Raw genomic sequence first — 21,203 nt, forward strand, 5'->3', positions numbered from 1 at the left:
ATTGAATTTATTTGACATCATAATTAATGATCAAAATAATAAGGAGATAAAACCAAACAAGGCCCTTATGTGTGTTTTGCGGTGGAGAATGGTGGTTGGTGGAGGAGTAAAAAGGTGGGAAAGCGTAGTTATGACTTGTCTCCCTTTCTCACGAACTCCGAGCCAAAAAGCGTCCCCACACCCTTCACCTCCGTCTTTATTGCTTCCTTGCTGATACTGGCAGCGGGGGAGGAGGTACACTGCACACAACTCTCCCTCTCTCTCTACACGAGTCCACGCGTGTGTGTACGCGAAGCAAATTTCTTTCTCGCCTACTCTCTCCCTTTCTTTATTGGTCTCGCTTTTATTAATTTCCATTTCCCGTAATTTCCTCCTCCTTTTCCCACCTTGCTTCTTTTCCTCGCTTTGCTCTCTCTCTCTAACCCCTATGCAGCAGCAAGGCTAGCTGGCTAGGCTCTCTCTCTCTCCCATCCATCTCGTCCCCATTGCATGCGAAACAAGCAAGCTAGAGGTCAAGGAGGGAGCGAGCGAGTGGCGTTTGGTGTGAAGTGAGGACTCGTGGAGGACGAAGCGAGCGAGAGGGAGTCATGGCATGGTGCTAATCACTTTGCCCCTAGGTACCGTACTGGCGTGCGCGCAGGCATCAGTCACCTCCCCCCTCCAAACTCTCACCTAATCTCCCCTCCTCTCCGCTTTCTCCTCCTCCCCCAGCTTCTCCCTCCTTCCCGAGCTGCTTTCTTGTTTTTTTTATCCGTCTCCTAGCTCTAGATTTTGAAAAATATTATCTCTGGCGAGCAACCTAGCTAACTACTAGCTCAGACCGAGGCCGTGCTTTCTCGCTTAATTTCCATGTTACCACTAGTGCTCTAATCTTAGCTAAAGCCTTGCTGAGTGCCTTGCAGTGCTGGGAGGAGGAGGACAAGGTCTCTGATCAACTGAGCTTGTCTGGTCAAAGCCGAGTCCAAGCTCGACAGGACCACCGCCACTGTGAAGCACAGCGGCAGCGGCGACAAGACAAGGAGGCGGAAGCTGCCAAGCGGATAGATCTACGCAAATGGAGACCAAGGACGTGGCCCCGCTCCCCGCCGCCACCGCCGCCGGCGCCGCCGCGCCCGTGCCCGCACCGGCGTCTCAGCCGCCGCAGTCTTCTATGCCGCCGCCGCAGCAGCAGCACCAGCAGCCTCCGCCGCCGCCGTTCGCGCAGCAGCAGGCGGCCCCGGCGCCGTCGCCTGGGGCTCCCATGCCCGGCGGCATGCGCCTCTCGTTCGACCACATGGCGGGGAAGACGGAGCACCACCACCACGCGGCGCCCATGCTGTACGCGCCGCCGCCGCAGTCCGCTGCGGGCGCGGGAGCGCCGGGCGCGCCGGGGGGCAATGTGCTGGGCATGGGCGACCTGATGCGCAAGAAGCGCGGGCGGCCGCGCAAGTACGCGCCCGACGGCAGCATGGCCCTGGCGCTGGCCCCCATCTCCTCCGCCTCCGCCGGCGGCGCCGCGGCCCCCGGCCAGCAGCAGCACGGCGGGTTCTCCATCAGCAGCCCCCCGTCCGACCCCAACGCCAAGCGCCGCGGCAGGCCCCCAGGCTCCGGCAAGAAGAAGCAGTTCGAAGCCCTGGGTACGTGTTCTTCTCCCGTCCTCAGTTTCCTACCATGGCGCTGCTTCCCCCCTGTCATCCTGTGCACGTCTCGTCGGTTAAATCTCACCAGCGTTGCGCTCGTGCCTCCTCCCGTGCAGGTTCTTGGGGCATCGCCTTCACCCCTCACATCCTCACGGTCAAGGCCGGCGAGGTAAGATTTACAGATCTTGGTCAACTTCCAAACGTTTGGCTGCATCTTGGTCGCCGTCTGTGGGTGTAGATCTGCGAGTCCGCGCATCTCCTTGTGCGCGTGGCTGTGTGGTGTGGCCTTCTTGCCGGAATGCCAAGTCACCGGTGCTGTGACCTTTGTGCTCTGTTCTGCCATGCCGTTGCGAAGCCCGGCAGGTTGCGAGCTCGCGTGGGTGTCCTTAAGATTCCCAGCAGGGCTGTCAGTTGACCGGCCCCACGGTCAGCGTGGTGCACTCGTCACTCTCCTGATCCAGACTGATAGTCCAGTGCTCGCAGTACGACCCTGAAATCTGCGTTGTACGGTGAGGGGATACAAGCAGCGACACCTTTTGTTTTGGTTGCTCTGGTCTTCGGTCTTCACTCGAGTGAGAGTGTAACCATGGACTGTGCATGGTAGATAGCTGGGTGAAACAAATGCTCATGCTGATCAAACTACTCTGGCAAGTACGGTGACATATGCTGTTCTCTGTTGCTGTATTTCTGACCTGGTACTTCATAATTTGATAGATCTTGAGTATTTACCTGCATTTACTTTGACTGTTGTTTGAATTGGAGTAATTCTGTGCATCCTCAACATTTGCCAAACCACTTAGAATTCTTCTATACTAGCTGTTAACCGTTAGCCAATTGTAAAGCATGGTGCAAGACCAAGACATGTCTTTTGTTTTTTTTTCTCTTTTGGAGTCTGTTGGACCTTTGTTTGGTACCAATTTATTCTTTACGAGTACCGGCTATCTCTTCATTTATTTTCAGTTGATTATCACTTTCATTTCCATTCTGAAATGTCTGCTTCTTGGCAGGATGTTGCATCCAAAATAATGACGTTCTCACAGCAAGGTCCTCGCACAGTCTGCATCCTTTCTGCTAATGGTGCAATTAGCAATGTAACTCTTCGGCAGCCTGCTACATCTGGTGGATTAGTTACTTATGAGGTATTATGTTGTACTATTCTCGTGCTAATGGAAATTATGACATTCTGAAGTACTAAATAATGCGTTCAATATTGATTTCTTTGTTATGAGTTTATGATTGATTTCTTTATTGGAAATATATGTTTTTTTTACTATGCTTCAGAACAATACGTGAATCAAAAATGCTTTCTCCAATGTTTTATAGAATATGTCACTGATCCATCTTGCACTCCAGACTTCAACTAACAATTTGGCAGGTTGATGAGAATGCCACCTGGTTGGTGGGAAACAAGGTCTTTATGACTTTGATTAAAGTATTATTATTGTTGGCTTCTTCATTCTGTCTTTGGTCATCTGAAGTTACGGGATTGAAGAGCACAACAATTTGTCTTATAAGTTACAGAGTTATTTTTTCTCCTTCTTGTGATTGGATTTTAAGTTTTTAACTGTACTGAAAATTTGGAACTTTGATGTGAATGCAAAGGAGATCGGATGCCATATGGCAATAGGTCTAGTTTTTCTCTTTTTTTTCCGTATTCGCAATAGGTCTAGTTGGTGCGTGCGTAGAAATGCCACTTCACAAAAATTCAGAGTCTGAAGCTAAAGGACTTTGAGCAATTAACTGAACAAATTATGCATGATATTCAATATTCCACTCGACAATGGTATGCTTTCGTCTTCTGATGGTGTACAATTTCTTGTGCAGGGCCGCTTTGAGATCATCTCACTATCTGGTTCTTTCCTGCTTGCGGAGGATGGTGACACTCGCAGCAGGACTGGTGGTTTAAGTGTGGCACTTGCAGGATCTGATGGACGAGTTCTTGGAGGATGTGTTGCTGGAATGCTCATGGCAGCAACTCCTGTTCAGGTTTGATCAGCTTGTAGACTTTCTTCCTACTAGCTGACATTTGTTCGCTTTATTTCGCTGACCACTTTGTACTTCTACCTGTTTTTGATTATCATCAGGTTGTGGTTGCCAGTTTCATCGCAGAGGGCAAGAAATCAAAGCCAGCCGAGGCACGGAAGGTCGAACCAATGTCTGCTCCTCCACCACAGATGCCTACCTTCGTTCCACCTCCAGTGGCCACCAGCCCTCCATCGGACGGCACATCCAGTGCATCATCTGATGACTCTGGCAGCCTGATGAACCACAGCGCCATGCCCTTCAACCACTCCGGCCAGCACCAGCACCCTCACCAGCACCAGCACATGCCGCCTGCCTACGCGTCTGGTGGCTGGTCCCTCTCGGCGCACCAGCAGAACAGGCATGACTCTGACATGAAGATGATGTCGAACTAACACTGCTCGACCCTAAGTGCCCCATTTCTGGTTGGGGCTGGAGAGGAAGCTGCTGATGGGGTTGATTGGTACTGCTGCTATGGATGATCCTTTTGGGTCGTCTGCTCTGATCGGTGGTGACGGTGTATCTGCTATAGCTAAGCTAGCTAGGAGAGTAGGGTTCATGGTCTCACCTGCTGTTGTTTCCCCGAGTAAGATTAATTTAATTCGAATTAGCCGCTGTTGTAATGCTGTAGCTTTGTCCTAAAAGTCTGTCTGTCAGGCCCTAACGCGAGTTGTGATGGATGCCTGATGAGATGTTCACCTCCTAGGCTAGTTAAAATACCATTCTCTAGTGTTATGGATCATGGATTTACTTGAATGCTCTGTTTAATTCAGGATGGTATCCAGTTTTGTTTCGTTCCCTTATATTCTGCTGCTTATCATGTGTGCATTTTTACTGGAGCATTCATTTGTGGGATGCGACTGGCTGTCACGAGGAATTTTGTGATTCTGATACGTCAAAATGAGATTATGTACTGTGTGAGCTTTAGAAGTTCGCTTAAGAGTACACCATTCTACAGAAATGTGTTTATCCAGTAGGGTTCATTCTGTGATCTGTCCGACGGTATGGATGGAGAGAGATCACTTAGACCGCCAGTTTGCTGATATGTTTCTGACTCTGTCATTTTTTTTTTGATCCAATTTCTGATTCTGTCATTGCTGTCTAGGAGGACGGTTTTTCTTTTTTTGTCTTTTAACCGAAACTGCTCTGTTGACTGTTGTGATGGTGACCATGGGCTTTCGGATCTGCCTAATATGGCCCGTGGGCCTCCGATTGCGGCGACGTTTACCTATGATGATGGCCGGCCGTTCGTCGTGATCCCGTGCAGACTTCTCCTACTCGTACTCCACTTGTTTTAATCTTTCGTGAGACTCCACCAGGCACCAGTCTTCTCGTCTTCCTCCTCCGGCGTCCCGTCCCCTCCCAGCGCCGTCCTCGAGCCGCTTGCCTGCCCCGCCGAAGGGCGGAATGGCCTCGCTGCCTCCCGGCGCCGACTCCGACCAGGTCAGGGCCCCTTTCCCCACTCGAGTCTCCAAGTCGTTCTCTCATCACACAACCTATTCGCCGTGCGCCGTGCCCGTGCTACCATTCGATCGGGCTAGCTTAGCCTCGCAGTTCGCTCTCCGGGCGTACCCTTCATACGTAGCCTGCCGCCCGCTTCCTTCGGCTCTGCATCTGCTCCACGCAGCTCTAGCTCGCTCTCTCTGCCGGTTCAGCGGTGTTCGATTAACTTCGATTGTTGCTTAACGTTTACCACACGAGTGTTGTGATAGTTTGAGTATGCATGATTCACGGCTACCTTGGCCCGTAGGATTGGTTTCCGCTTTCAGTAGCTGCTGCTCGATCGATTTCGCTAGTTGTAGGTTCGTTGCCTGCTTCCTGTTCTGTCGAACTAGTAGTCCAGGAAACGTTAATTCGGCGTGCTTTGAAGGATTAAAAACCATGCTGGAGTGATGGTAGCCATTACCCAGCGGGTAATATTGTAATTCTGGCTTTAATTGGCTTGACCCTTTGTCCTGTCTATACTTAGTTCTGAGATCCACCCCTTGTTTAGATGCACTCAAAATTCCAAAACTTTACAAGATTCTGTCACATCGAATCTTTGAATGCATGCATTAAGTATTAAATGTAAATACACAAAATAACTAATTACACAATTTGTCTATAATTTGCGAGACGAATCTTTTGAGCCTAGTTAACCTATGGTGGGACAATAGTTATCAAATACAAACAAAAATGCTACGGTACTTTACATCCAAAACTTTACGCATTTAAACAAGGCCCCAATCAGGTTGGTGAGATTTCAGTAAAACCATCAATCATGGAGTGTTGTTCTTGCTTGTGACGATGGTTTGTTTTTACACCAGTTCACACTCGTTGTCAAGTGTCATGCCTTTTGTAATCTGTATTGTTTCTGTATTCTGACTATTGTGTTCAGTTCAACTTACTGTAACAACTGTCTAATGGTTTTCTATACCAGAAAAGTAAAAACAGTTTCAACTATCCTCTATTTGCCAGCTTTTGATAGAAGCAAATGGCTCTACACGGACACTGATTTTGAACAGGCCAAAGCAGCTGAATGCTCTCTCCTCCTCAATGGTATTTTTTAAGAGTTCAGTAGTATTTTGTACCTGGATTTAGTGTGGGAATAGTGGGAGCAGGATGATTTTGCTTTCATGTTGCAGATTATGGGACTCTTGAGGTGTTTCACTGCTTACGAGAAAGATGATGGAGTTAAAGTGTTGATTATGAAGGTATCTGATGCAACTGTGTTTTTATTATCATTTAAAGTTGATTTGATTTAACTTGGAATACAGATATCTATGTCTTGTTTTCTGCTCTTGTAATCTGAGCTCACTACTTGGGTGCATTCTATTCAGGGGTGGGCCCAGGATTTGAGATTTAGCTATTCAACTTTTTCAAAGGATGAAAAAAAGTTTTTTGGCCGCCGCAGTGTGCTTTACAGTTCCCATAGCCGGAGACTGCTCGTGTCTCATCGCAGGTAGTTGGCGCCTGCTGTGGCGTTACAGTTCGTTGCCGCCAGCCGAAAGAGGAAAGGACACAGCTAGGTGGGAAGGGGGAAGTGGAATTGGAATGGATAGGGCGGGGACCTAGGGTCGGTGCCGGTTGGGAGTCACGGTTGGTCCGTCGCGGCTTGGCCTAGAGGAGGGGAGTAGGTCATTTGAGCCCAAGAGGCAATATGAGATTTGAAAGCCTGTTTTGTGATGTTAGATCATGTCTAAGATACACCCTAAAAGCTATTCTAATTACAAATTTAGGATTTTTAGTGGAAAAAATCTCTCCAAAAGTTCTCTAAAGCCAATCCTTCGAGGTAGCAACATCCTAAATCCTCTCTCTCCCTTATAGATCTATGAAACAAAAATCCACACCTTATCCCAATTGCCATTTTAGAACCGGATCTTAGACATTCATCCTTCAAATTCGTGGGTCACGTTTCCTAATATGTCAAGGTTCAAACAAGAGGATATCCGGTATAAGGAAACTACCGTGGCGACACGATAATATAGAATATCCGGTATACGGAAACTGCCATGGGGACACAATAATACAGGGAGAAGTAATATTTAGGACGGCCCTCTACATAATGATACAAAGAGTTAGAGACTAGGATTTAAGAATTCTTTTAGAGATGCTCTTATTTTCTAATTTTTGATACATGTATATGTTGTATACTATGTATATAAATTTTTTGGCCAAAAATTTTGGGTATTCAATTGAATACCCATGAATCTATAGTAGGCCCACCCCTGATTCTATTGTTGAGCACATGTTAATAGAATTACCAAGTAACAAGGCAGTAACAGAGAAAATGATAGCCAAATTATTTCTCTGAAAAACAAATCAAGAACACATCCAGTCTGATGTGATTATTCTGTTCTGAAGCATGTTTATTCCGCTTGATTGAAGTGCATGATTCTTAGATAACCTAGTGGCACAGATGCTTTTTGTTGCCCTAACCCTTGAAGAAAAATTATTTGCAAATATAACTGCTTGTTTTTTTTTGTGTGTGTGTATATATTGAGGGTCTAGCTTCTTAAAATACCTTCTCCATTTAGTACCTGGAGCTTACTTTGTCTTTCTTTTTTTTAGACATTTCTCATTTATTTCTCTTAGATTGATATAATCATCATTCATTACCATCTCTTCATCTCCTTGGTGCATTCAGTTGCTACTGTTGTTTGTTATTCTATCAACCATCATTTGCTTTCAGGGGAAAGGAAGAGCATTTTGTGCTGGAGGTGATGTTGCTGCTGTTGTCCGGGATATAAACAATGGTATTTAGAGCTTAAGTTTGTCTCTGTGATATCAAAAATCCAGAATGGATTGCTTTCTATGTTTTTCACTGTCTTCCATTACCTTGTGCAATGCCTGTGACTGTTATCATGTAGCATATGTATATAATCTCGTTCCACATGTTTGGTTGACTGTATTTTGTATCTAATTCATGAATCAGACACCTGGAAATACGGTGCTGATTTCTTCCGAAATGAATTTTTGTTAAACTACATCATCGCAACTTATAGCAAACCTCAGGTGAACCACACACTTTCAATGTTTTTCTCCATGTAACAATTAAATTTTTTATTCCTTGCCTCTAAGGGCTGACCATTTGACTGTAGGTTTCTCTTCTTGCTGGAATTGTTATGGGGGGAGGTGCTGGTGTTTCTTTACATGGAAGGTTTCGAGTTGCGACCGAAAACACGGTATATACTATTAGTCAAATTCAAATGATATTCTTGTTTCCTTCGTTAGTCATATCTTCTAAGATGGGCTGTACAGTGCACAAAAAGTTTGCATACCACGATGCAGCTTGAGATCTTGTTTAAGGTTCTGCTGAATGTTGCTCCGTCCTTAAATAATCCAGAGTTAGATGAGGTTCGGCTGATGAGGAACTATAACTGTGTAGTGGTTGAGAAACACAATATGCTACTTAAGCTCGCTCTTTTATATAAGTTACTATATGCTGGTATTCATAGTGCTTGCTCACATTTCAATCTACATGAGTCGTAGTTGTTAATAACATTGAAATGTCGGATACCAAGTTCTGGAGGATAGATTTCTCGTTGACTCATACATAGTTGATGGTATAATTAGTTCATAGAGAATAGCAATGCTTTAAACAGTTAAGACATGGGAGGGGCTGCCTTTCAATTAGAATAACATTTTACAGGTTTTAACCTCAAATATACTTATGCCTTAGATTTATAAGAAAGGAAAGGAGAAAAGAAACAACTTCGAAGATTTCTACTATAGGGTAGAAAAACAATTCTTCCGTGTAACATTCTTGTGGCTTTACCCAGCACAATCTTTTGTACCTCTTTTGATGAATTTAGGTCTGATTTTTTTTCCTGATCATGCTTCAATTGTCATACTGACTTTATGTGAGTTTAATCTAAACTAGTAATTTTATTCATTTGAAATTTGTAGAATCTAGCTTGAATTTTTCTTATAACCAGAATACTTTCAAAGTTTCAAGTGCAATAATTTGATATTCATGCAGTTTTTTGCAATGCCAGAGACAGCATTGGGACTCTTTCCAGATATAGGGGCTTCTTATTTTCTGTCTCGGCTACCTGGTTTCTATGGTCGTTCTTTTCTCTCTTTATTTTGGAACCATATCATTGTGACTTGTATTGGTGTTGCTGGATATTATTCACAACCCTGAACTGTCATGTATTCTCCTATTCACCTTTGCAGTTTTGGAATGGTCATGTGCTTATTTGATTTTGAACAATAGTGCTCGTGCAATTGATCTCTGGAACCATGAAAGTGAATGTGTATCCATAATCGTAGAAAGGAACATAAGTGTCCAGATTTCTGATTGTCTATATATGATTATTGGGTCTACTAGGTTTAATGGAGCGAGGGAAACTGTTTACTCTTTTGGATAATGCAAAGATATCTTCAGTTGTTCCTAAACTTTTATCATGTCTTTTCTCCAGGAGAGTATGTTGCTCTTGCCGGTGCAAGATTGGATGGTGCAGAAATGCATGCGTGTGGTCTGGCAACTCATTTTGTCCAGTTAAATGTAGGTTCATTTGTAATTTGAATTCTAACTGTAGGTTCATTTGTAATTTGAATTCTAACTCATGGATTTAGCATCACCTTGCCCCTTTTGTTTTACATTCATGGAACAGAATTCCCCCCAAAGAAAATGTAGCTGTCGTTTTTTGCTTTCAATATTTCCATTTATGGTTTTATTATTTCGTACGCATCCTGACCTCATTAATCTAGCAATGGCATGCTCTCAATGATGGTTGCCCTACATCCTAAGTCTGTGTATGTGTTATATCTGTCTATAATCCCTAGTAAATACTCTTCTCTCCCCAGAGGCTGCCGTTACTGGAGGAATCGCTTAAAAAGGTGGACACCTCCAATCCTTTTGCTTTGTGTGGTATTATTGATCAATTTTCTCATCAGCCATCATTGAAAGAAAACAGCTCTCTGAATAGGTAAGACTGCTTTGATCAAATGACTGCATTATCCTAATTCATTATCTGTTAGTTTTAAATTTTTGGCACTCTGCAGGCTGGAAATGATCAACAAATGCTTTTCCAAAAGAACAGTTGAAGAAATCATATATGCTCTTGTGAGTTGTGTTACAGTTCGTGTTCGGCTTCTATGGTTTCACCTGTTTACCTCTGCTTAATTAGTATTTATTTTTGTCAGGAACAAGAAACTTCAAATTCGGCTGATGAATGGGTTGCAGCTACAATCCAGTCCTTGAAAAAGGCCTCTCCTACCAGTCTGAAAATCTCCCTGAGATCGGTATCCCTCAAAAATTTACCCATCTTCTAGTGTCTTAGTGTGCCCATGGCAGTATAGTTCTTTCATTGTTCTGAAACTCTGGTAGTCTGGTTTTAGATAAGAGAAGGGAGAACTCAAACTATTGGGGAGTGCTTACGTCGGGAATATAGAATGGTCTGCCATGTCATGCGCGGTGACTTCAGCCGTGACTTTTTTGAGGTAAATATTGATATATCTGTACTTTTTCTTCTTTGTGGACCAAGATGTCTACACTTGAGATTAAATTTCTGTTGCAGGGATGCAGGGCTATACTGTTAGATAAAGATCGCAACCCAAAGGTACAGATGACCTCATATTTCAAACATTAATTAGGATCTATTATAGATGGCTAATCTCATCTGATATAACCTTTGAATTCTGGTGCTTTTTTTTATCCGGTAATTGCAGTGGATGCCTCCAAGGTTAGAACAAGTGCATGATGCAGCCGTTGAACAATATTTCTCCAGAATCAATGACCCACAGTGGGAAGATTTGAACCTACCTGCCAGACGTTCCCATGGAAGAAATGTTGAGTCCAAGCTTTGATTGGAGGTATTAAGGAAAAGAGTTGAACGGAGCCTTGGTGTCCGTCTAGAATAACAATCGTCTTGTGTGATGAGTCCTGACTACGACTACTGACAAAATAAAGCTTAATATGTCTTGTAGGTCAAACTTTTACTGCATCAAAATTTTAAAAAAACTTTTATGACAGAAAAAACTCCTTTATTGAAGGAATCCATGCCATTTAGTATCGGTGGAAGACTTCTCTCTTAGTCAGACCATGCTTAACCTTGTGCGTTAACGCCTCATCATCGTCTTATCGCTGTTGTGATATTTACGATGATGTTGTGGGGGGTGGGCGCGTAGGCCTGTGGAGTTGGCCCATGTACGGCCCACAATGCTTAAATTGCCCCACTACCATTTCTAGGCTAGCTGTAGCCTGAAGCTAGCATTAGGCAGCTGTTACTGTTAGTGGTGTTGGTAAGACAGGTTGATTGAGAAATCATTCATGCAACTCAAGAGACGATCTCTATCCAGTACAGTACGGGGCCGTCACTTTCTCGGCTGCCTTTAACCGCGCCATAGAGACCGCTCCTTTTCATTTCCTCTATCCAAACAGCGCTAGCAAATTAGCAATACGAACCAGCAAGTCATGGCGTATCAAATCTGCATCAGACACACAGGGCTCGATCGTACGCCGCATGGTTATCTGGCTTGTATAAAAACCAGTCTAGGTCTCGACTCACGGGCTCCATAAAAAAGTCTCCTCTTGCTTTCTCCTTAGCGCCTAGCTCCGCCTCACAAACCGTGTGCTTTTCTCTCAGCCGTCGGCATCCCCAATGGATTCTTTTATCTTTCTCCTTTTACCTTTTCTTTTCTTCAAAGAAAGAAAAAATTACTGTGGCTCCGGCGCTCCGCAGAGATTCTTTATTCTCGTCTAATTCGGCTTGGAGACTGGAGGAGCCGAGCAGATCGAGGTGCAGAGCCCTGCATCCGATGGTCTAGGTGGACAGGTGGCAAGCATCTGGATCAAAGTTGCAAAGGAGCAGGTTTGCATACCATCTCGATCTTTACTATTATATAGGTTTGGCCGTTTTGGATTCTTGTGTTACACCGTATATATTTTATTTTATTGGAGGTGCATAAAAAAACAAGACGTGTGAGCAATGTGCTCATATGATAAGTGTGTTTAATGTATATGAGTATCTGTGTCTTACAGTTATATACTAACTTGAGCTAGATTGGATATAAGTTCATCCCATATAAATATAATGCAATAGTAGTTGCACGAATAAATTAACCCGACCGATCTGCTAACAACAAACAAGTCCATGAAACGAAACACATCTCAACGATCGAATCGAAATTAAATCTCTGGCGGTCCCAACCGCTACCTGGACCACCCAGACCCAGCACCAACTAATTCATTCAGTTATTAAGAATTGCTTCCCCTGGCAGCCTACTAGCTACTGCACCAAGAACTGCTTCTGATATTTCCCTTTCAGCGACATGTCCTCTTTTCAGCTGTTCTTGCCGCTCTGCATTTATCGCCTATGTTCCGCACGGTTGGAGAATAGAAAGTTATTCATTTTTTCTTGTTCATGGTGCGAAAACTGCGGGCCAAAATTTATCGTATATCTGTTTTCGAAAGGAAAAAAAACCCAGTTTTTGTGTGCGAGAGAGAGTGAGCAATATAATACCGCTGCCTGTAAGTACTCTACTACTGTAGATGGTTTAATGTTGCAGAGCTGGAGCTAGGCGTGCCTAGGAACACCCAGCTGAAGACTTTCAAGCAAGTCACCTCATCACTCGAACGAGCAACACTATGTGTTTTCATGGTCGCGAAAATCTTTCAAGTCCGAAAGATACGATCTTCTTGGAGAAAAGATAGCTAGGAATTTTTATGAAACGTGTAAATGTTTTGCCCATCACTCATGAAAAGATAGGAATTTCAGGTTGGAGAGACTTGGAGTCGTGATCGGAGAAGCTTGAATCAGTCGAATATGTACAAGTACAAGCTGCTCGTATATATCATTACTTTCTAAATAAGCATCTTACTACAACCATTTGGTCCATAGCCACTTATGTCACTTTCTACCGTGCGACACAGGGTATACTATACCTTAGTTATGTTTTCCTATTGTCAAGCTTTACACCTAACATCATGCCATTTCTCCTTGACCATCAATTCACCGTACATATAAAGAAGTGCGGTCTGCCAAAAAAACACACGAGCTGGTACTCAGTTTTCTTCACCATTGCCTATAGCTAGGACCTCTACCTACCTTTTTTTTCTTTAGCCCAAAAGTAGACTTTTTTGTTTACGAGTAAATTGTGAAAAGTGTCTTCAGAAAAATTGTTTGGTTGACCATGTATATATGGAGCAGTCGCATGCCATGAAATAAAATCTCTGGTTCATCCATAAACTTCGAACGCGTGTGACGCACTCTCTCGATGATGGTCATTATCGTCACATCGAGAACAGGATTTTGGGACCAAGAACTATGCTGAGATCTACGTACCGGTAGAGTACGTGCGTACCCTCGTTGTCAATAGGTTTTGATTGCTTTCACACTTGCGGCAGAACAATGACGGATTCCGTGCACTGCAACTCTCTTGCTTCAATGCCATCACGTACATATACAGTAGTCATTACTACGAACCTGCAAAACCACAAGTTTAAGGGGGTGTTTGGATCCAAGTGCCAATTCTCAAAAGTGCTAAAGTTTAGCACTAGGTTATCCAAATGGTAGTGCTAATATGGTGGGCTAAGACCCTCCACAATGCTGGCTTTGAGTGATACCCAAAACCTTCTCTCTTGTTTTGGCGCCGCCACTACGGGAGACGACATCTTTACCGTGTGCGAGAAGCTTTATTGTGTGCACTTTGTCGGGCACACGGCAAACAGACTCTTTGCCGTGTGCCTAGAATGTAGCACACGGCAAATATACAGGCATGTTTGCCGTGTGCCAAGTGTTTAGCACACGGCAAACAAATGGACACACGGCATAGCCCCATCTTTGCTGTGTGCCGAGCAATAAAGCACGTGGTAAACATATACACACGGCAAAAGAGTCTTCTTTGCCGTGTGTTTTTGTTAAGCACACGGCAAATTTGATTTTAAAAAATTAGTTCTCTGTTTGAAACTTTTTTTTGTTTATCTCTATATTGTACGTGGGACTCTACATTAAGTTTTGGTAATTTTCTCAGTCATTTTGCTATATTTAACATTTCTATTTTGTGAAAAGGAATATTAGAGAATAAGTCAACTTTGAACTGCAATAATTGTGAATAGAGTATTAATGAAGCAAAAAAATGTTGTTCACATCATTTTTTCCCATTTGAGCTCTAATCTAAAAAATGGATGCAAAATTTGAAGATCTTGCTCATGAGCCATGCCATGAACCATGTGCCCCAATAATTTTTAAATTCTATAAAAAGCAAACTTACTCTGAAAAATATAAGATTTGTTATGCTATCATGATTTTATAAGTGGAGGCTATGGAAAAAATTTGAAAATGTTTAGCACAAGTTATCGCATATACTCCTTATAAACTGAAGTATCTTCAAAGAAGATCTATAGAGTTGAGAAGGAGCTGTTGATATTTCAAGTGAAAGTGATAGTCAAATTGGGTGTTGACTTCAAAATTTTTTGTACATGCAATACACATCTTAGAATCTATCACGCCAAAATTTGATAATTTTGTAGATTTATTTGTTATTTTTTATATCTTGTCTCCATTAAATAGTACCATGTGACATACATTGAAATGGAGGTGTAACTGCATGAAATAATGATTTTTCTAGTGCAATCATAGAACAGAAAATGTTGAGTGATTTTTTTGGTGATATTTAGAGTGTTTTGAACAAATTTTAGTTAAACACGTAATGGTGATTCAGCTGTTACATATCGGATTCAAATAGCATGAAATAGTACATTTAATCCGCATGTGATAATGAAGCAAGAAGTATTTATTCTTGCACGAAATGAATGATACATTTTTTGAATTATTACTTATTTACTACAGAAGTTGAAACACTAGTTAAACAATAGTGGAAACACTAATTAAACATAATTAGGAAGGAAAAAAAAGAAAATGATTCTTTGCCGTGTGCCGGATCGGAGGCACACGGCAAAGGTGGTGTCTTTGCCGTGGGCCAGATCGGTGTACACGGCAAAGCCCGCCTCCCTTATCCCCTTCCAACGGCTGCCTCAGACACTCACACACCACACACGCCACACACGCACGCCGCCGCCGCGCTCCCACCCGCCGCTGCTCGCCCGCGCGCCGCCGCCGCACGCCCGCACGCACGCCGCACGGCCGCACGCTCGCCCGCACGCCGCCCCCGCCACCTTCGCCTGCACGCCGGCCCCGACACGCTCGCGCCTGCCGGTCACCGAAGCACGCCGCCGAGCCCAGACGGCTGCGGGTCGCCACCCCGGCGCCGGCACTCGGCCCGCCAACGGCCTCGACGGCGCTCGCGAGCCCGACGTCGACGCTCTCGGCCTGCTACGCCACCTCCCTCACCGGTGCTCGAGCTGGGCCCGCCACGCTCGCGCCCGGGCTCGGCCTCGCCGGCGCTCGCCACCCGGACGCCGATGCCCTCGCCGCTGGTTGCTGGTCACCGCGCCCAGGCTCGGCCCTCGCCGCGGTCACGATAGCCGCAAACACATATGCCGGTGAGTTCTTTCAAGAAGATGGGCTAGATTGGACTTTTCAGATAGACTTAACCGAAGTGACGGGAATGGAACAGGACAATGAAAGAATTGATAACGACGATGCAGGGGATGAGGTTCACAATGTCAAGGACTTAGAATTACTAGAGCGATTACGCTTAGACAATGACAGTGATGATGACAGTGTTCCTCCTATGGAGATCGATGGTGATTATATCGACACACGTGATAGCGATGATGAGACATATGATCCGGCTAATCCGGATCATGATGACTATTTTTAATACATGTAAGAACCGTACTACTTAATTTTTTGTACTATTTTTATTTATTTTAGTCATTGTACTTACTTTATATACTAATTGTACTATTTTTAATGACATCTACTGATTGATTTACTCATTTTAATTTCAGGAGATTGTTCGGCGATGGCGGGGCGCGGCAGAGGTCTGATGAGGTCACTCACATACCTATTGGGCCGCAGATCTACCCAGGCAGGTGAGTCTTCCCAGAGGACTCGACGGACAGGCATGAGAAGTCGGAGGAGTGGAGCGGGTTCGTCGACGCGCGACGCAGCTGAGGGCTCCGGCACGGCTTTAGGAGGGAGGGCTGGGAAGAGGAGCAGGCACAGGAGAGGTGCTCCTCTTGTGGAGGAGGAGGAGGAGGAGGAGGAGGATGGGGCAGGCGAGGAGGAGGAGGAGGACTTGGGCGTACCTGTCGTCTGGCAGCGAGGCCCCTCGAGGCTCCCGGATCGTCCGATACCTCTAGAGCACCGACCGGTCCTCTGACCTGACAGGAAAAGGTAAGTAAGTTTACAAGATTTCAATACGTTTCCTTTTGATATATTCAAAATCACAATTGATACTAATACTATCTCTCAATAACTTGAGCAGGAACTTTGACATAGTTGTTCCAGGTGTTACTCACAACCGCATGGCCAATGGCATCCTGGGCCTCCTCTGCAAGCGACACTACCCAGGCGCCATGGATATTGCTGGGGTATGTCAGCCAGCCTCTTCGTGGGAGCACTACATCGCCGCACCGGATGGACCAGATGAGGAAGGCAGGGCATTTGACAACAAGGCGCACCGGGTGTTGAACGAATTATGGGTAAGTCCTCATGGAACTACATTTACGAATACATCATATTCATTGCACCGGGTTTTGAAATAATGACTGTCTTCGCGTTTTTGTGCATGATTTCTACAGATACGAGGAGGGAATGATGCCCAGGGCGATGCAGGTGGCTAGCAGAGCTTGTTACAAGCTGGTGGCGGATATGCTTTACGAGGCGCGCATCCAGGCCGTCATCGACTACAAGGCCAGGATCGAAAAAGTGAGGATCTACAAAGGACCTGCGAGAGACATCAGACTTACCCGGGAACAATACTTGCGGGTAAAGATTCAAACTTAAGGAGTTATCAACTATGCTCCATTTGTTCTTCTTAAATGTATTAGATATTGATGATGTGCAGGTGCCTCCGTGGTGGATTGCCAATGATTATCCGTGCTGGGAAATGATAGTGGACCGGTGGTGCTCGCAAGAGTGGGTGGAGATGCACGAGGCTGCCCGGCAGCGGCGTTTGCTGATGCCAGGTGCATCGCACCATCAGGGCAACCGTAACATCAAGGCGTACGCGGCTAGATATGTATGTGAATTAATTTTTTTATTCTAACGCTCAATTCTGCATAATTTCTAATCATCTTCCTTTTTTCGCAGTCGGCGTCACATGGTGGTGTGCCTTGCATCCAAGTCCAGGCATACTGTTTGGCCCACAAAGGAAAGGCGACGTCCGATGTCACCTTCAACCCGCAGGATCCGCCCGAAGTGTACAGCAACGCAAGCGTCCACAGCCGCCTCAGTGGGTACACCTCGATGGCACAAGAATTTCATGGGCCGGAGTTTGATGCGATCAATGAGCCCATTGATAGAGAAGTCGTCATGAGGGCAGGAGGAGGCAAGAAGCATGGATGGTACTGGTTTGGCGACAGCTTAGTCGACACGGCGACTACTCCAACTCTCTTGCAGATTCGAGCCAGGAGTACCAGCTCAAGCCCTGCCATACGCCCACGGCCAGACACTACACAGACTCAGATTGAGGCTGTCAAGGTTATTTCTGTTTCATCCGTCGTTCCTCCGTTTTTACATATGTTCGCTTTGAATTCTAACCCTGGGATCAAATCCTTTAGGCCCAGATGGAAGCAGCCTTCCAAGCACGGCAGGAGGCGGCAGAGGAGATGTGGAGGGCTGAGCGGGACGACATGCAGCAAAAATTGGATCAAGCTCTAACATTTATGAAAAGTCTGGGCTCGGCGATGGGTGTTTCGCCTCCACAATTCCCTCCGGCCCCACTTGTTCGTCGTGCAGAAACTCCTACCGTAAGTGGTTTTGACTCCTATCGAGTTTCGGAATGTCTTAGTGACTTAGCATTAACCTAGATTTACTTAAAAATAATATCTTATGATACATCTACAATGACTTAGAACTTAGGCTAATGCTTGTAGTTTCATTCTTATGTAACTCAATATATATTCGCTTATGTGCAGAATCAGTCGGCGGCATCCAATGATGGGCCAGTGAATCCTGACTTCTCGCCTCCGGTGCAGCAGACTCAGCAGTTTGTGTGGCCACCGCCTCAATGGGTGGCTTGGATTCAGCAGCAGCAACAGCCAGGTTGGTCGTAGACGCCTACATGGCCGCCCCCGCCGATGTGGCCGCAGCACCCGCCACCGCCGCCGCCGTCGGCCCCGTGAAGTGTATGGACTTCATTTCTAGAGACAAGCTTTGCACTTGAACTTGTATGGACTTTGCCGTATGGACTTGTATGGATTTGACTTAAACTTGTGGTTGCCGATGAACGATACTAGAGTTTATTTGTATTTGTACATTTCTGGATAATATTGAATGCATCCGATGCTTATTTGGATTGCATGCTATGATTATTATGATATATGTGAACTGTTTGTATTATTTGGGGTACCATATACGCAATAAACAAAAAGAAAATACAGGATCAAGGACCTTTGCCGTGTGCAAAAACCATGGCACATGGCAAAGAAACCAATGTTTACCGTGTGCCAAAGCCAAGGCACACGGCAAACATTTGAACTTTGCCGTGTGCCACGTCTACAGGCACACGGCAAAAGCGGCCGCCACGTCACTTCTCAGGTTTTCTGTTTTTTTTTTGCCGTGGGTCAGCTTTGGCACACGGCAAAGGCTTTGCCGTGTGCCCGATAAATGGCACACGGCAAATGACGCCTTTGCCGACGTCTGAATGCCGTGTGCTCTTTGCCGTGTGCGGCACATGGCAAAACCTTTGCCGTGTGCATATAGGGCTTTGCCGTGTGCTTTGGCACACGGCAAAGCAGCAGTCTCCCATAGTGCGCTGCCTACGCTGTGGCTCATGATGCCAGTTCTGAGTGATGCCCAAAAAAGATGGAGGGAGGCGGGAAGAGGCGCAGGTGGCCATTCATTAAAATACTATCTCATTGATCCTTGCAAGGGAGCGAAGGAACGTATGGCCAGCAAAAAAGTAATAGTTTACTTAATGTGGATCTTAGAAATAGTAGTTTACTTGATGTGGACCTTAGAAATGATAGTTTCCTTGGCGGTGCCAAATTTTTGCACACTACAACATCTAAAGTCGATGCTTCATTTTCACATGTGGATTCTATTTTTTTCAGGCATCACTAGTGCATTGTGGAAGGTCTAAAGGGCTAAACTTTAGTTAAGATTGAAAAACTTTAGCATATATATATATATATATATATATATATATATATATATATATATATATATATACATATATATAGGTGCTAAAATGTACTCAACTTTAACCCATTCAAACAGAGTCAAATTATAGAGAAAATCAACGGAACTGGAGTGATTTGACCTAGCTATTTTATCTCCTCTGGTTTGTATCAATTTGTATAATAATAAATCCGCGACAGCTAGCTCGAGCGACTTGATCGAGCTAATTGATCTCCGCTACAGCTGCAACATCTAGTTAATTCGAGGAGCCTATTACTCTTAGCAGTCGTACGAGTCGCACGAGGCGGGTACACTAACTTAGCATGCACGAACTTAGGGCCCGTTTAGAAGGGCTCCAATTCCAGCTCCCTCTGCAGCTTTGGAGCCCTACCAAACGCATTGAAGGTGGAGGAGCTCCGCTCGGAAGGCTATGAGAGCCGCGCAGGAACAACTTTGCTTGCGAGAAGCAAGTGGAGTAGATGGAGTCGCAAAACCATCTCTGCCTACTCCAACTCCGGCTCTGCCCTTCCTGCAGGGAGCCGGAGCCTCACCTTTAGTTAGCTAGTTACTCTTGTGTGGAATATTTCCTCCGTTCTAATTTATAGGTTATTTTGATATTTCTATACGCATGGTTTTACTTTATATCTAGATATAGTGTATATCTAGATGGATGTATAATAAAAATTATATATCTAGAAATATAATACCAGAATAAATAAGCTATCATGATTAAGAAATCGCATAAACTAAGTTCCTGGTGGTGCTAATAGCTAGTCAGATCCAGCCAATCTAAAGCTGCGAGATCACAGGCCGAAGTCTTACATATCCACGGTAGATCTATAGCAGCCACTGCTTTTGCTCACCAGCTGTCTTGGTTTTGTTATCACTATCGTCGGAGGGTCAGTGCCGGTCTTAATTATTAGAAGACCTAGCTAGCTGTCCCTTTCTTCTGCAACCCCTATTGTTTTCAGTTATCACTCTGTCCATTACCTTGTTTAGTTATTCCCTTCGATTCAAAATGCTCATGTCGAGCGAGTTCATCGATCCGGTGGCCTACAGGCGGGTAAAACTTTAACTAATAATAATGCACGCCTTTTAATTTCATGATGAATATTTAGTATTATATGAATAATCTTGCCGATCCATATAGCTTTTCATGTACATATTGGTCAAAGTTAAAAGAAAACAACAGGTAAAATTAAATATCTCTCAACATGTTCCATATTTTGAACCAGCCAGAGAGTACCTCGTGACATGGATTGGCTACCTTGTCGTTTGTCTCATACGCCAGTGTATATATGTTAAGCTAGCTGTAGCTGTACCGTACCCTGTAGGCTAGCTATCTTCCAACTAATAATAGTGGAAATAGTTTAGTCTTACTCGAGATCTCACATGGAGTAGTAAACTATATATTCGCTGTTTATTTATATATAATATATGATACTCATTCTTATTATAAATATAAACAAATTAAGACATTGCCATAGTGGCGCTCCTGCTTTTTTTTCAAAAAAAAAACTATTTGGAGTTTCAGCTTTTGATGGTCAAACCTAAAAAGAATTGACAACATACTCTCTCCGCTTCAAATTATAAGTCATTCCAAGAATCTTAGAGAGTCAAAGTTTTTTCAAGTTTGACAAATTTATATAATAACATAATAACATTTATGATACCAATTAAGTATCATTAGATTCTTTGTTAGCTATATTTTCATAGCATAATGTCATAAATTTTTGTGTTTCTCTCTATAATTTTGGTCAAATTTTGAGATGGTTTGACCCTCCAAGATTCTTGGAATTTATAATTTGTAACGGAGGAGTACAGGGGCGGAGCCAGGAAGTGTTTTTTTTCATTGTTAGGGGGGCAACTATATAAATTTCTATAA

The 21,203-nt window shown here is 44.4% G+C and overlaps 2 protein-coding genes across 2 annotated transcripts; both read left to right on the top strand.

The window, feature by feature from the left end:
* The first annotated feature begins 256 nt into the window (after positions 1-256).
* Positions 257-4,444, top strand: LOC120688102 (AT-hook motif nuclear-localized protein 10-like). The gene is made up of 6 exons (XM_039970271.1): positions 257-617; positions 903-1,616; positions 1,736-1,788; positions 2,627-2,758; positions 3,444-3,605; positions 3,704-4,444. The coding sequence occupies exons 2-6, from the start codon at positions 1,055-1,057 to the stop codon at positions 4,034-4,036; spliced, it is 1,242 nt and encodes a 413-aa protein (XP_039826205.1). The 5' UTR covers positions 257-617; positions 903-1,054; the 3' UTR covers positions 4,037-4,444.
* A 470-nt stretch (positions 4,445-4,914) lies between these two features.
* LOC120688103 (3-hydroxyisobutyryl-CoA hydrolase 1-like) lies at positions 4,915-11,141 on the top strand. Its single transcript, XM_039970272.1, has 14 exons — positions 4,915-5,084; positions 6,099-6,179; positions 6,266-6,334; positions 7,813-7,876; positions 8,056-8,135; positions 8,222-8,305; positions 9,103-9,187; positions 9,545-9,630; positions 9,933-10,054; positions 10,131-10,191; positions 10,272-10,370; positions 10,467-10,568; positions 10,646-10,687; positions 10,797-11,141. The coding sequence occupies exons 1-14, from the start codon at positions 5,049-5,051 to the stop codon at positions 10,932-10,934; spliced, it is 1,149 nt and encodes a 382-aa protein (XP_039826206.1). The 5' UTR covers positions 4,915-5,048; the 3' UTR covers positions 10,935-11,141.
* Positions 11,142-21,203: the final 10,062 nt, after the last annotated feature.

This window comes from Panicum virgatum, chromosome 9N (genome assembly GCF_016808335.1).
Source record: "Panicum virgatum strain AP13 chromosome 9N, P.virgatum_v5, whole genome shotgun sequence".
Taxonomy (NCBI): Eukaryota; Viridiplantae; Streptophyta; class Magnoliopsida; order Poales; family Poaceae; genus Panicum; species Panicum virgatum.

Coding starts and splice junctions, on each gene's coding strand:
- LOC120688102 (XM_039970271.1), top strand. CDS start 1,055: ATGGAGACCAAGGACGTGGCCCCGCTCCCCGCCGCCACCGCCGCCGGC. Junction 1,789..2,626: donor TCACGGTCAAGGCCGGCGAG/GTAAGATTTACA, acceptor GCTTCTTGGCAG/GATGTTGCATCCAAAATAAT. Junction 2,759..3,443: donor GTGGATTAGTTACTTATGAG/GTATTATGTTGT, acceptor TTTCTTGTGCAG/GGCCGCTTTGAGATCATCTC.
- LOC120688103 (XM_039970272.1), top strand. CDS start 5,049: ATGGCCTCGCTGCCTCCCGGCGCCGACTCCGACCAG. Junction 8,306..9,102: donor GAGTTGCGACCGAAAACACG/GTATATACTATT, acceptor ATATTCATGCAG/TTTTTTGCAATGCCAGAGAC. Junction 9,188..9,544: donor TCGGCTACCTGGTTTCTATG/GTCGTTCTTTTC, acceptor TCTTTTCTCCAG/GAGAGTATGTTGCTCTTGCC.